The sequence below is a fragment of the Pseudonaja textilis genome, chromosome 1 (assembly GCF_049901715.1).
Source record: "Pseudonaja textilis isolate UNSWEBS1 chromosome 1, rPseTex1.2, whole genome shotgun sequence".
NCBI classification, from domain to species: domain Eukaryota; kingdom Metazoa; phylum Chordata; class Lepidosauria; order Squamata; family Elapidae; genus Pseudonaja; species Pseudonaja textilis.
Window position 1 is genome coordinate 246,919,490 of NC_141990.1, and position 16,348 is coordinate 246,935,837.

The window sequence follows — 16,348 nt, forward strand, 5'->3', positions numbered from 1 at the left end:
TCTTCATTCACTTGTTTGTCAGTGTCATTAAGTGGTTACCCATAAGCCCCATCTTACCGTGTGTGCTAATAGAATATTACAGTTTTGAACTAACACAGTTAGGACTATAATTCAGATTTCATAGCTTTGAATACTGCTAGGCTGGCTGTGCTAAATATAGGCATAGCACTGGTCCAAACATAGGCATATATAGGGGATGGCAATATTATTAGTGATCCTGTCTCTGCAAAAGCTTTTTTCTGTGTCCTATCTATGTAGCAAAACATATATCTCTTGTATTCCAGCTTGCTTCCAGACAATTTATAACTTTACTAATGTAAAGAATTGGCAGCAAACCTCAAATCAGACACAACTGAGTCCTGCATAGAAGAATCCAAACTCCTACTACTACTACTGAAATTTTTATAGAAAATTTCAGATAAATTAAAATATTGCAGGTTCAGAAAAGGACAGTAGTTTAAACAATCATATCATAAAGCAAGCATACCATTTCTTTGTACTGAACTGGCTTAACATGATGTGTGAATATGACCAAAAGCTAAATTGGTCCCCACTGAAATATGTACATTTTGTCATTCAGCGGAAGTAAATTGCTGACAGCATTTTAAATAATGTCTCCTTTGTACAGTATATATGAGCATTATTATACACGGGATATAAAACAACAACATTCTAAGCCTTTACTACCATTTGATGGTTTTTCAGAATTTTGCAGCCTTGCCCTATTAAGTTTATTCTAAAATGACATTTGCTCTTTTAAACATTATTAAGATATTGCAGTATCAAGAACTCACTGTTTCTGCAAGGGTAAAGATAGTTCAACTGACCCTATTTCCCTCAATTGATTCCACTGTTCTATTTCTTTATCCATCCTTCTCTGGAAAATAGATGTATGGACTTGTGCCCAAAAGATGGCTTACAGATATTTAAACAAATACAACCAAAACAATTCTAGTACTATTTTTCTGTGAAGAATAAATTTAATAAATTACTGATGTAGTGAAAATTACTCACACTTATTGGTGACAATGTTAGAATTCTCAAATCTATGGTTCCAGAATTTCAGAAAAACATTTCTGTATCATACCAATATTGGAAATAATAATTCCTTTGAGGAAAAAACAAATACAAGCTATAAGCTAGTAACAATAACAGCATGATTTTAAAAGTAGCCTCTTTATATATGGTGAGCGTTTCATGTGCCATGTCGCTAATAAAATCTGTACAGAAAGACTGCTGAAGATATTATTTTTCATGGTAATTCTAAATAGTATGCCATGATTTTTAAATATTGAATATGTATTATTTTTATATGAAAACTGTTTCTTTAAAAAGGTATATGAAAATGGCAAAGATACTGGAGAAACACTTGTTCATATCAGTAGAAAAGAAATGGAAAGCAATTATGGAGATCAGCCTGGTATCATACTGGAGAAGGTAGGATATTTATTTCTAACTATAAGCAATTTTTAATGTATGAATTATTTTATAGTATCCAACTGTATCCTTATAGTTATTCTTTGTATAAGTATGTTATCTGATTCAAATTCTTATATTCTCTGCATTTGGTTATACCAGTTCACTAATATTAATTTAATAACTGACATTTGAGCTATACACAATATACTGCAAACATCTTGCCTCCATTGTGAGCAGCTTGTGCAGTTCTTTGTGGATAAAATCATTTGAATTTGTGTTGGGCTTAAGGCCATTTGGGGCAATGCCATCTCTGAGGTATCCAACCTACCATCTAATAACATCTGTCTGAGTCAGTTTCATTTCCTCTTGCTGAAAAAAATGTATCAAATTCTTGAATTTGTTCATCTCATATTTTACCTACTAGATTTCTTACCTGCTTGACTTACAATGCTACCAGTGACTTTTTAAGTCCATTTAGAGTGAACTTAAAATATATCTCTTTACCAAAATCTTTTTGGTTTAGAATTTTTAATGCTACTGGAGTTTTAATAGCTAGATTGACTGTTAAGTGCTTCTGTTTGGAGAGTATGTAAAGCCATAACATTGGACTGAATTGCATATATATTTTAAATAGCTACCTGAATTAATCTGATATGTCTATCATTATTCTTATTCTCAAGATGGTTCATTGCTTTGAATGAATTTCCTCATTACAGTGATAGCTCGATCCTGTTTAGCTATCACAACATACATAAGATAAATATTTTTAATTTATTTATTGTATAATAGAATGCTATAGATTAATGTATATATACAAACTTTAAATTCAAATGATTGCTTAGCTATTCACTGGGTGATCTTAAGAAATCAGTTTATCTCAAATGCTTGCTGGGAAGATAACAGGTTGGGTTTTTTTGCTTTTAAATGAGTAAGCATCAATTCTTGCAAGTAAAGCTGGTTGTACTGTGGGAATTTTCTCTATTCCCACTCCTTCACCTGTACTCTCCTCAAAATAACCTTAGTGGACATACATGGGACTGCAGTTGATGGAGGATTAACTCTACTTTGTTTCAACTGATAAAATTTGTTTCATTTGCAAGTGTTTTATTGAATCACATAATAAATCAAGTCTATTATTGATATGCACAATTCAAGTTTTCACAGCATTTCACATTCATTACTCTGTGGTCAGATATACCCCTTTATGTCTTTTGGAAAAATGGTGGAGATAGATCTCTTCAGGGCACATTGGATAAGGTATTCTTAATGGTAGCAGTAGGTTGGCTGTAGTAGTTTTTTTTAATTAACAGCGCTTAATGGTTTAACTGATTTTAACTTTATTTATAGAAAGATACCTAAACATGTTAGAGGTTAACAAATTAATGTAAATACATACTTTGTTAAATAGTAGATAGTTTAGAGGGATCAATCTGGAATCATAGTATTTAGTGTCTAGAATGATAAAATCCTGATAATATTGTCTGCCAAATTTTCCTTTATTGATATAATACATGAAGTGTAAAGCAGGAGATTTATAATTACACTAAGACATTGCCTGTCATTTTACATAAAAAATATAACCGTAGTTAACGCTATCAACATATTTCCAAGAAATGAAATAGTACTAGATGGCAATTCATGTGTTTATTGTATTTATTATGTTTAAATATAGTGTAATGTTCCTTCAAGAGAATCAAGGGAGCATAGAATATTGTTTTCTTCCAAATCCAGTGTTTTATCTACTATGGGATTTCACTAGGAATAGATTAGAGTGTTATTCTTCTATCTAAATCAGCAGTGGAATGAATGCCTGTATTAAAGGAGGTGTCATTAAGATTTTTATGTCAAATCAAAACACTAACCTCCTCTTCAAAGTAATCTGAAAATTAAATATAAAAGTTGTACTTACATGGAAAAAAAACTGGTTTGTATTTTTTGCTCTTGTATCATTTATATCAATACCTATATGATATCAGTAGATATGTATGAATCTTTGTATTCTAACAAAATAAATAGTTTATTTTTAAAATTCACAGAAAAATCTAATACAACAGACAGAATTTGTAAAAATAATTCCTCAATCTTCAATTCCCACAATTCTGTGAGTTAGATGAAGCTAAAAAATAATGCCTCACCCAGAATTAGCCTATTAGCTTTCAGAATATGCTAATGGGAGTAATATCACTAATTTGTTTTGATTAGCGTATTTCCCTAACTGCTATGGACAGCTCCGGTTACTGAAAGATTTCATTTTGCATTAATGCAGTTAAAACTACAGGAAATATTACTGCATTGCTTTTTGTCATGTTTATATTTCTGTAATACTGGGGTACCATCTCTGTTGTAAATACTGTCACAATAAGGTCATGGATATGAGGCCTTTGTGATATGCTCAGTTGCAGAAGGTGGCAAAGGAGAAGGGAAGATGAACTAGTATGTTAGAGCCTGGTAAGCAGAGAAGGGTGACAAATAGGAGGAGAGAGTAGAACAAAGTGCCTCTGTTTAGAGCTATTATTACAATGCCATGAAATGGCAAATTGACCACAGTATAGGCACTCTAGTAACATGACGGATCTCTATCAACAATTCTTTAAAAAGGAAATGAAATTTTGAACAGCTATACCAACTAAAATTAGAGCTGTAAACCGCATCATAAATAAACCATTATGTTTTGATGTTCAATTGAATTATCTTGCTTAGTCCTATTTTCTTTGGGTCGCAGTACAGGGTTTGAATAGTTTCTGTCATGTCTCAATAATATTTCCTTAAGAGTCCTGAAATTGTTAAATGAGTCCTGCTTTATTCTTGTTCATACATTGATCATCTAACGCCTGGCAGGAGAGTGCAGGAAAGCAGTCCTTGTCAAACCTCAACAAGCTCAGTTAAAAAGACTAACAAAATGTAACTCCAAATGTGGACTGGGAAAACATAACCTTTATCCAGAGCTGTTACTGTTAGTAGATGCTAACTGTTCTGTAGAACTGTCACATCTGCTTTCAGTCTGTGTGCCAAAGAGGTCAGAGCTCAACCATAATCCTGTTGCACCCCCTGCTGGTTAAAAGCCTGTGCTCATTTTGTTACTTTACACTGAGATAAACATTGCAGGGATTTCACACTTCTTTTAACATTCTACAGGAATTTAATTATCGTTTGGACATTGCTGGTTACAGAATACAAACAATTTAATACAGATGTTTTCATTTTGTGTTTTATCTTCCATGGCTAGGTACGGCACATGATTCATCAGAGGCTACAGCTTTCAGCAGATTTCAAACCATCAGGCCTTAGTCATTTTCCTACGCATCTGTTCGATGAGACTGGGCAAGAAATTAAAAACCCTCTTTTACTGCAGAATGAGCAAAAAATTTGGGTTTCTTATGGCGAAGATTACAGGTAGGAGCATGGAGTTTAGCGTTATGACTGTCAGCAATGTTGATGTTATCAAATTGCTATAAAAGGAAGTTGAATAGCTTCCAAAAAAAAAAAATCCTTTTATTTTATTGTAAATTCCAGTGAAATTTCAGAGGTCTTGTTTTAGGCAGTCTTTTTGAGGAATATGACATCTCTGTCTCTGACTTACTATCTTAATGCCTTGTCATCGTTCTTGATGTCTGCCTGTCAGCACAGCAAGAGGGATTTTTTCATGTCTGAATAGTCACCTTAATGATAGCAGATGGAAACACCACGGGGGTCCAAGCCCATCACCCTGTCATTGTCACCGGCTGCCCTGACCTGTTTCCACTCCTCTGTTTTTTTTCCCTTTGGTCCCTTTTTAAAGGAGAAATGGGTGGTAATTGAAAAGGAACTTAAGCAAGATTTATGAAGCTGTAGACAACACAATTCCCTGTTATCGCTCTATGTTTTCAAAAATAAAGTCTTAACCTTTCAAGTACCAGTGAGAGAAGAAAAATAAATAAATTGGTAAAACTCGTAAAGTCTGAATGACTGAATCTAAAAATAGAAGAGAGCTAGGCTGTATAATAGTTCGTTTACAATACTTCAAGAAATGTGGTTATAGTCATGGAATCATTACTATTTCCTCAGATGATAATCCATGCATTTCAGAATTACTCTGATCCCAGCCTGGTTTGACTGAGATAAATTATTGAACAAAAGAGATATCAAGGAAACTTTCTTGTTTATCTTAGTGTTATGAGTGTATTCATAAAATACTTTTTTGGCTGTAAATATGGAAAACTTTTATAGTTCTTATATGATAGTCACCATGATTATATTTTTGTAAAAAAATGTTTAATCAATTTATACACAGATTCCTATCTTTTGGATATTGCTGGTTACAGAATACAATCTACATTTCCTAATTTTATATACAGATTGCCATTATATATAGATTATATATAAATTGCCATTTAATATAAAACACCATCAGTATGCTTTCATTAAACTTTCTGTTTTGTTAGTGTTATAAATATTTTCATAAGATACTTTTTCAGCTGTAATTATGGGACATTTTTGTAGTTCTTATATGATAGGTAAATTATTATTTTATATGTATGTAAAATTATGTAATCAATTTATATATAAATTCCCAAATATTTTGCCATTTACTATAAAAATACATCTGTAGGCTTTCATAAAAACTTAATTTTCTAGAAGTGTTTTTTTACACTTTTATTTGTAAATATTTTATTTGTAAATAAAAACAATTTTATAGGCAGTTATAGAAATATTATGTTGCCTCATATAAGTGTTTTCTTTCATTAAAAAAAATCAATATGCAGTTCTCTACATTTTTATTAAATTTTAAGTTCCATGATATTCAAGGAGTCTAGGTGAGCACAGGTGATGGAATACAAACAATTTAGTACACAAGTGGAGTAGAATTATATTTATGACTAAAATTAAAATAAAATGCTATAATATATATAACATTTAAAATAAAATGTTAAATATCTAATAGTAGGTACATAAATATTCTACAGCTACTTCCCATTTTATCTTATTTCAGAACAGAAAGCCAATTAACTAAATACCTTAAAATGTAATCATTTTATAAATAAACACATCTCTCTGTAATATACCAACAACATTTATCTTCTGTAGAAACCAGGCTTGTTTTGCTTTCGATAATGGTCTTGTTATGGAACAAGACCGATGTTATGATTGGATTCTTCCTGCATACCTTGACTGTGATTGCTCATAAAATGAGGGTAGTTCTCAAAGAATGTGTCTTACATAATTATTTTGAAAAGGGCTATCCTAAAAAAAGAAGCTGCCATTTATTCTCAAACTTAATTATATAGTTATTGTAATGAATCATGAAGATGAAAGAGAAATGAAGTCTGGGCCACCAGAGTTGTCAGAATAAAAATTCTATGGTAAATTTATGAAAATTAAAAGTTTCTGATTTTCAGCCAATAGATTTTAATTGTTAACACTGATCTTTTGTGGTATTCATGAAATGGCCACCAATTGAAGAAATTAGTATTTGAAAAAATCAATATGAAATGCAGGCTATGTTTCTAAAATGCTGGTTTCTTCATTTCTAAAAAGTTTTCAGTTTAAAAACTGTATGTAAGTAGTTATATACATCATCTTTGCGTTGACATAGATATTGTTTTTCCATGGGATTATTTATATCTTTTAAAGAATAGTGTACCTATTTAGCAATATTTTTTCCAAGCAAATAATTTCCTGAATGGCAATCCCTGCAGTTTAAATGATAGCATGTAGTGGACTTTATTCACTCAAATGAACTTGAAAGCACTTTCCTGAAGCTGCTTCATTATTTGACCTCAAATACAATATGTAACTATGATTGCTGCTCTATTAATAATTAATTACACAGGCATAAGAGAAAAAGAGATGTAGTTTCCCAAAAGAGTAAAAGTGCTGATCAATGCCGGAAGCATTCAAACTAATAAAAACACATTTAAGCTACATTCAAATAGAAATGGAAAGAAAAGAAATATAAGCTTTGAAAGAATCAAAGAGGAGATAATAAAAGCTTCTTGAGGTTTTTTTTTTACAATCAGTAATAATTTATGTTCAACCCTGGAATGCATATGTATATATAAAAATTTGCGAATTGTATATGGTGTGCACCTTGTAATTTAATAAGAAAAACATCATAAATGTCCCTTGCACTAATTTATGGATACAACAGCTTGCACTTCATATTTCCTTTTACCGTCAACCTGTGACATATTTCCAATATGTCTGTCTTTTCTTTCCCCGCATCCTTATCAACAAGTGAATGGTTTGGGACTTGCTCTGATGGTGGAATACACATGAAGCTTGTGAAGAAAAATAGCCTTTTATGGCACTCTGCAGAAAGCATTTCAAAATAATTCTTCTGAAGGGTTTGGTTTTATTGAAACAACTTCCCTATTATTCCTTTCAAGTCATGATCTCTTTCCCCCCACAAATTCCTGGGTCATTGGTTGCTTCCAGACAGAGGGCTCCTAGTGCTACCAATCAAGCTACATTGTGCAGCTATTCTATTTCCCCCCCTCCTTAATAGATTTTCTTCTATACTAAGAAAAATGGAAGCATTGGGGGAAAAAAAACAGCAGATTTCAAATGGTAGATTGTCATCTGAATCATTTGTAAAATCTGTGAATGAAGCAGAATAATTGTACAATTAAGAGCATTATTTCATTTTGGTATAGGTTGGCATGTCAAATTGCCACTATTATTGCACCATGTTCAGATATTTGAGATCAGCAGCAAGCAATGTGCTTCTGTACATTGAACAGCTACATTGCCTGTCCCTAAGAAGTACTAATGTTTTAATATTTTTAATACTCATAACTTTAAGACCCATAATTTTGTTTAAAAAATGATTAAAGAAATGCTGTAAAGTAAAGCGATCAACTGCACCTGCAAGGAGATGAAATAAAGTCTTTTTAAAAAATAGAGATTTTAGGCAGATGGAAATGCCAGTAACAAAAATAATGGAAAGATGTGAGAAAAGATTCCATTGGAACTGATTGTCGGGTATTTTGAGGACAATTTGCATTTGGATGGGCTTAGGCAATGGCATTTGGCTTGTTAGAAATGTAAAATGTATAACAAACAAAGACTGCAAGTATGGCAGGATTGTGAAAGAGTAATTTTGTTTATTTATTCAAAACCTGCAATTTTATCTCTGAATTTGCTTTCTAATGAAGCAGAAAACTATAGTTTCAAAGGAATAGTCATTGTTATACATTCTTCCCGCATAACAGAAATTGTAGAAATTGTATGTGTATTTTGTACTTGTATTCATACCTGAACATTCAATTAGTCAAATACAGCTGTTCTGTAATTCTCTCCCACTTATCAGGTAACTTCTAGCTTATTGGAAATTTACTGTAAACCTGCAAACAGGATTTAGATCACAGTAAATCTATATTCAAAAATGACTTTCTTTTCTTCACCATGCTGGATTGCTAGATCTGCTGAGAGTTGGGAGGCTTTCCAGATATGATTTTGAGTGGATGTAATGATTTCAGGAGGAGAATTGTACTGTTCTGTTTGGCCAGCATAAACACCTTTTAGATATAATTGCAAATGTTTAGGGTTCCTAAATAGCCAGAAATTTATTGGCTTAGTCAAGATTTTGCCCTCCTAGCTATTGATTAGAATTGGTGATTGCAGAGCTGGAAGGTATAACATTCAATCCACTTTGCCATTAACATTAATATAAGCACTGGCAACATCTGTGACTAAAGACTACTTTCTGTTGTAACACGGATATATGGATATGTAATAGAATGTAGGGATGGATGACCTTGGGGGACAAGGGAAAGAAAAAGACCTGTTCTGACCCAAACCCTTTTCCAATAAAACAAACACGAACCAAAGGGAACAGAAACCTTTTAATGATTCTTACGACTCCCTGGTTGAAAGGCTGCTGCAAACTAATTAACTTTGATAAGCACAAGCCTCACCAAAACTGTGCGAGGCTGCCAAGAATAACAGAAAAGGTTACCTAGAGATATTTTACAACACAAGAGTCTTCAAAAACCAACTTAAGATACTGCAATGTCCATGAGGTTTGAGTTTCAAAACGACTTTGCTTCATACAAAGAACCTCCGCTTCACAGCTGGCTTTTATCTTCTTGAAGGAGGGGCCATTATCTTGCAGCCTTACTCCCGAGTTGCCCGTGCTGCTGCAGCTGCTCTTTCCTGCGAGCAGCCCTGCACGCACACGTACTTGGCACAGGCTCCTCGGAACCTCCTCATCGCTGCTGCCAGCCCCCATAATCTCTGAAGGCAGCAGTCTACTCCCTAATGGTCCTGGCCCCTCATCTGAGTCCTCGCTCTACTCAGCTGTTCACACCTGCTGCCGGCTAACCACAACAAGACCAGGAAACAATTGGACAAGAGAGGCAAGGCAGGCTTAACAGCCAGAGAAAGAAACTTAGGATGGATCTCTCCTCCCAACTGATGGTTAAAAGTGGCGGTAGGAAGTCTGTCCCTTTAGATTAGTAAGGATTCTGTTAATATAGATTTACAATACAGTAGATTTAGCTCATCTAGTTGTGTTTCCCATCTGCTTTATCCGGGAGGGCAAATAGGATGCATGTGGTGTAGAAGTTTTGTATTATGAATGCAAATGCATCCAGATTATTAAAAGTTCCTCCCTTTAATAAACCCTGAAAATGAAAGGAAGCATTTGTAAAAAAATGTATACTTTTATGACAATGCTGAATTGTAATGCAATTTCATAAGCATCATAAAACAACCTTCTTCCTGCCCAGTTTTCCAATATCCCAGCTTGCTACATAGGACATGACTTCAACTTGCTTGTTACCTCAATTCTAACCATATAGAAATGTTCTAGACTACTTACCTCTCCAATAATCTTTTTCTCCTGCTTCCCCCACTATAGCCTTTTCTCCAACATTACAACTCAACAAATCATGGAGAATATATTCAGCAGAAATATTACATGCTTCAAATTCTATGAAATCCCCTATTTCCCATTCCTTGAATAGTTCATATTTATAATGAGAGAAAAGAAGGATCAGAGGCCAGAATATCTGCATGGTTTCTCAATTTCTCAGTTAAGTTTTAAATATGAATTTATGAATACACTGTACAGAAAATTGGCAGTAATTACTGCTATGTTTCAAATAAGCCATATGCAATTATTGCTTCTGAAGCACATGAGAAGTTACCAATCGAAGGCAACAGAGTAATTGAAGAATGTTGCACACTTATACAATTTACATTCAGAGGAATGTCTGCAGTATCATACAAACCTTTTATAGCAAATTAATAGACTCTTTTAAAATGACCTAAATATATAATATGGAAAACAGAACTTGGAACTTCTTATCATATAAAATTTCTTTTGTGTTTTATAAAAAAAATGTTGAATTTCAACAAGATATCACTATTTGAATATGAAAGTCACTCACAGGTGGACACATCTTAAAATTGTGTAAATTTTGTTGAAGGGTTGCAATCAATTGATTTTTTTTTACTCAGAATTGTTTTGGAGAGTGATAGGTGGCAAATTAATTTAATAAATAATTTGCCCTTTCTTGTCTCTCATTAAGTGCCAGAATCCAGCTGAAAATAGATAATCCCCCAAAACTAGGCAGGGGCTGAACTAAATTAATATTTGGATGATAGACTACTAGAAAAATCCATGATGTAACAATCAGCACTTCCGTGAGACCCAGTCAGGAAACAGAAATGCTGAAAATTTCCTGGTAGCCTAAGGCTTGAAAATCTGACTATGTTTTCTCTTCTCTGTCTCTTATATCACAGGGAGTTAAGATGGAATCAGTTTGAGTTTCTTTTTAATGCTTTGTTTATTTCACAGACTTAATGTTTTTATAACTACTTTTTCTTGGGGAGGGGATGTGGCTTGTTGGCTCAGTAGTTAAAGATGCTGAACTTGTCGGCTGGAAAGCTGACAGCCTGTGTTTGAGACCTGAGCACCGCTCAATGTGGTGAACTCCTATTTCTTGCCCCAGCTTCTACCCATCTAGCACTTCAAAAGCATGCAAATGTGAGTAGATAAATAGGTGCCACTTTGGTGGGAAGGTAAAGTGTTCTATGTGCCTTTGGCATATGGCCACCATGTTGGCCACATGACCATGGAAATGGCTTCAGACAATGCTGGTTCCCTCGGCCAAGAAATGGAGATGAACCTAGAGACATGACTGGACAGGGAAACTTTTACCTTTATCTTTCTCCATGGTCATCTCTATGGCTGCCCATAATAGTTAAGACTACATTTAAGTATTAATTTCAAATATTTTAGTGGATGTTGAAAACAGTTACAAAACAGGTTTTAATAATGAATGCTAGAATTAGTATTCATTTGTCCTAAGATCCTATAAAAGCACAATAAATACATTCTATTTTATCATTATCTTCAGATTTACTATAACATAATACCAGAAAATTAAATTACATATTTTTTTCAGATAATGAGATTTGAAGTATGGGCAATATGTTGGTAGAAAAGTAATGCAGCACCAAAAGATCATGTAAAATCTTTTAATTAAGGATTACTTTATTTGTCTTAATATTTATTTCTTTTAGTTTAATCAATAAATTAATTCCTAATAGATTGCTTTAATCTATACAATTTTTCTTTGGGATAAAAACATTGAATATGAATATTTATATACAGTAAATATATCTGCAATATAAAATTTTAAAATGTTTGTGCTTTTATTGATTATTTGTTTTCCTTTTCCAGTTTTTTGTTGATCTTAATTTAAAAAATATTATCAAAGGTTTCTTTTAAAGTTACTGTGTGTTTCATTATTTTTAAAACAATACTATCTCTGAGATGTATAAGCCCTTCTAAAAAAATATCCTATGGATGACTCTTTCAAATTGAAAATGATTTCTTAACATTATTTTATAATTCTTGATTACCCATACTAATGTTTATATTCTAAAACATTAGCACGCAGTTTAGCATATTTGAAGAAACATGTATGAAGGAATAATGTTGGATCTGCTTTGATACCTCCAATTGCTAACATCTGCATAATCCACATGATATATTCCTATTTTAGCTTTATCTGTTACAGTGCAAGAAAATCATCAATGTCAATATAACCTTAGTATAGCATTATTAATTGGAAACTGGATTTGTTCTTTTGCAGATGACCACCTGGTAGGTGGTTATTGTTTTAATTTCCAACCAGCTATTTCTGCTTGGAGATGAGTGGGTATTTTAGGAATAATTCAATTTCCTTGCTGTCCATAACCTATAGGTTAATAAAGATGACAAGCTTGCTGTGGTGAAATTAATTTCAAAGGTAAAAGTGTCTGAACAGTTAACAAGGTTTTATCTGAGAGGTTACTTCCCATCAAATCAAAAGTTGAATAGATTTGAATACTTTGTTCTGAATTCATTCTTAGCTTCAGGTCTGGTATTCACACCTTTAGCTACCTATAATTGATAGTTTTGCAACTGTTTGATTTCCTTTCCATAAATGGTCATTTTGTATGATGTTTCCATTTTCAGGTCTCCTTTAAATCCTGTTCTGAGTTTGACCTTTGACAAAATAACAGCAACAAAAAAGAATGGCATCACAATTATTTATAAAACGCTTTTGGATCCCTGTGTTGATTTGCTGCCTAGATACGACAGGTACAATCGTTTCTGTTTATTTGAGTGTTCTCAATTGATAGACGAAAAATCAGAGAAGGAAAACCGGGGATGAGATTTAACTGTTAGGATAATTTTTGCTTTTGCTATCACAAGGAAATGACCAGAGTTTGCTATAAATCATTAAAAAAATATTGTCTTCAGAGAATTTGAAGAATAACTCAAAAAACTTCCAGCTTCCATTAGAATATAGGTAGATTAAATATGAGGACTTTTTCTCTTTCAATGTTGTGGTAAAATTAAATAATAAATTATGTTTTATAAACTCAGAACTGAAATCCTATTACTGTTCACTTGGTAGTCAGGTCCTTTGATGTTAGCAGAGTGAAATGCAATGATAGTTCTCAGTCACAGAATGGAAGAAGCTGATTTTTATTTCTATTTATTTCCTGATTAGATAGAGACTGCAGAAGACAAACACACACACACACACACACACACACACAGAGAGAGAGAGAGAGAGAGAGAGAGAGAGAGAGAGATACACATACATTTGTAATGCCTTTGGCAAAGAACTCAGTATGAAATGGGAGCCACCTTGTCCTTTTTTGTTATTAACATGTGTCCTTCAACATGTGATGCATGAAGAATGGAAAATAACTGAAAGAATCCATTGACACTTGGAATAACCTGAAAACACAAATGAGAGGAGCAACCACGACATATAGGAATCAGGAATCAATCATGGGATTAGACTTGCATAGGATTATACAGTTTTAATTGTAGCCCTCTAAAGAATAGTTACACCCAAAACACACTTGTATAATAGCAGGAATGTGGTTGGAAACTGCACTTATCACTGGGTGATAATATATAATGGATATTAAAAGTATATCACTGTGCAAACAGTAGAATGATACATATCACTTAAGGTTACTATCGGTCAATACTCGTACAATATCAGAATAGACAGTAGTGTTTATAGATATAAAAGTATGTTTCCCCCCCATCATTTATGAGAACTAAAATGTAGGATATATTTAGATTACTAGGAGGGAACACTTTTCTGCATAGCAATCATAAACTATTAATAAGAGATAGCATGTAGCACATAGAGTTTTGGGTGCCTTGAAGTATACCCCAGTAAAACTACATGAGAACTTTGAATTCCAGGTGCAGTTCAGGGTTCTGATTATCACCTTTAAAGCCTTACATGGCATAGGGGCAGGTTATTTGTAGGCGGCTTTCTCTCTGAGGGTATCTGTCTATGCTACTAAGTTAGGGTGAGCATGCTCCAGGTCCCCTCCCTTAAGTGTTGCCACCTGATGGAACCTTGGAGATCCCTGATAAGGTCTCTGGGACTGCTCCAACCCTTTGAAATATCCTCCTACCTGAGGCCCAAGGAATCCCTATACTTTTTTCTTTCCAGAGAGCTATGAAGACCTGGCTCTTCCCCCAAGCAGTGGGAAAGAGAGGGATTGAGCTGGGAGTTGTTTGATCTCATGCCTGGGGAAAAGAGTATCGATAGTTATGAGCTACCTGGAATCATTGCACGAGATAGGTGGCCACATAAGTCCTATAAATTAACATTCAAAATTTACCCGATTCCTCTGTGCCACAGCTGAATTTTTCAATTTTTGTTATCCCTCTTTTAAAAAATATTCTAGTTCCTTATTGTTTTTATTTTTAAATAAAGAGGAATTGAAGAAACAAAGAGTACATCCCTTTGCTGGGAGGGAAGAGGAAAAAAACAACAGCTCCAGTATAGACTTGGACTTCTGCTACTAGAACAATCATACTAATAAAAAACTTGTGATGATATATTAATGTATTTATCAAAAAAAGTTACTTCTGGTTTCTTGTTTTTAGTTGGGAAGCTTGTGATGGATTTCCAGAGAACTTTCAATTCATTAAGGCTCCAGAACATCAGGTCTTGGAGACTGTGGAACCAGACAATCTTTTTTTCCAAAATAAGGTAAATAATGATAATAATTATATGCCATCCTATATTCTTGGGAAGAACTCAAAGCATCTGAAGGCCAACCTCCTACTAAAAAACTGGCAGTTGGGATTTCACATTGTGGTGTATATTATAATAGCAATGATTATTTCACATATAAATTAAATTTTTCAGGCCTCCAAGAGTTGTTTTCAATTATACCTGTTTAGGATTAGCTTCTCCATGTTGAGGATGAGATTTTGAATTCAGAAAAGCTTGGTAGGGGCATCTTATCAATGAAGTTAGGAAACATCAACATTCAGAGTAAATAGTTACCTGTCGACAACAGAAATAAGTCAGCCTCTATCAGTCCCATGCTGGCCAGAGATTGTGGAAATTGTGGTAATTGTAACCCAGCACTTCAGAAGAAGAGATACATCCACTCAGATGTCAAAAAACTAAACAAAACTAAATAAATAAAATAAAGATAAAAATAGAGATATTTTAAATGTTGGACCGGTCCAGCCTTGTTCCATTAAATATTAAGCCCTGAACCCTAACAGCAGGGTAAACAAGCTATAAGACATATGAAGCTTCTCAAATGCCCAAGGTGACAGTACTGAAATTTGATGGCATGATAAATGAACTTCAGCATTATTTTTTCTTGCACAAAATTGATTCCCCAGATGATGAATTCAGTCTATTTTGGAAGAAAATGGAAAAGATTTTGAAGTTGGAATGGGAGACATTTGCTGCCCAGAATTTTTCCATTCCTAATCTTACCCTTTTGATTTTATTGAAATAGTTTGATTACACCCAGAGTAACTGAGAGTTGGGTGACATACAAATTTAATAAATTACAACATTATTATTAATATTAGTGTTTAGCCCTTCCTGGCTAAAAGATATGATTCTCTTCTAGTGATATTACATTGCTTGATTGACTCTTGCAGCTCTTGGTTGAATGGTTGCCCCCAGTCTCTTCAGTGTTTGTCCATTATTACATTAAACTTTGACCATAACTGTCCATGATTCTGGACTCTTGATGAAGAATTACATTTGTTAAAGTGATCAGCTATCTATCATTGAGCTTATAACTTATTTTTCCATCATCTCCAGTTATTGTATGATGCAGAGAACATGTTTGGCACATAACTGTCCTAGAGATTGCTAGCTTTTGTACCAGAGAGTAAGTAGTAGTGCTATTCCTCTGGAATACTTTTCAACTCGTACTTAAGCTGGCACCAACTTTGATTGCCTTCTGGAGGCAGTGGAAAACAGCTTTTTGAAAAGAGTTTGAGTCTCAATGCATGGTTTGGAAAGATTCTGTGACTCTAAAATATTTTAGAGTCTTTATTAAAATATTTTAACTTGTCTATAAATGTTTTAATGATTGTATTTGTCTAAAACCACTGACTATACTTCAGGATTATCGCAGGGTATAAATATAATAAATA

The 16,348-nt window shown here is 33.5% G+C and overlaps 1 protein-coding gene across 1 annotated transcript in view; it reads left to right on the forward strand.

Moving 5' to 3' along the window:
* The window catches only part of DCDC1 (doublecortin domain containing 1), a 283,783-nt gene that overhangs the window by 149,435 nt on the left and 118,000 nt on the right, over positions 1-16,348 (forward strand). The window contains exons 11-14 of the mRNA XM_087921221.1: positions 1,336-1,437; positions 4,646-4,812; positions 12,869-12,994; positions 14,822-14,927. Of these exons, the coding sequence (XP_087777347.1) occupies positions 1,336-1,437; positions 4,646-4,812; positions 12,869-12,994; positions 14,822-14,927 (501 nt within the window). The remainder of the gene's footprint in view (positions 1-1,335; positions 1,438-4,645; positions 4,813-12,868; positions 12,995-14,821; positions 14,928-16,348) is intronic.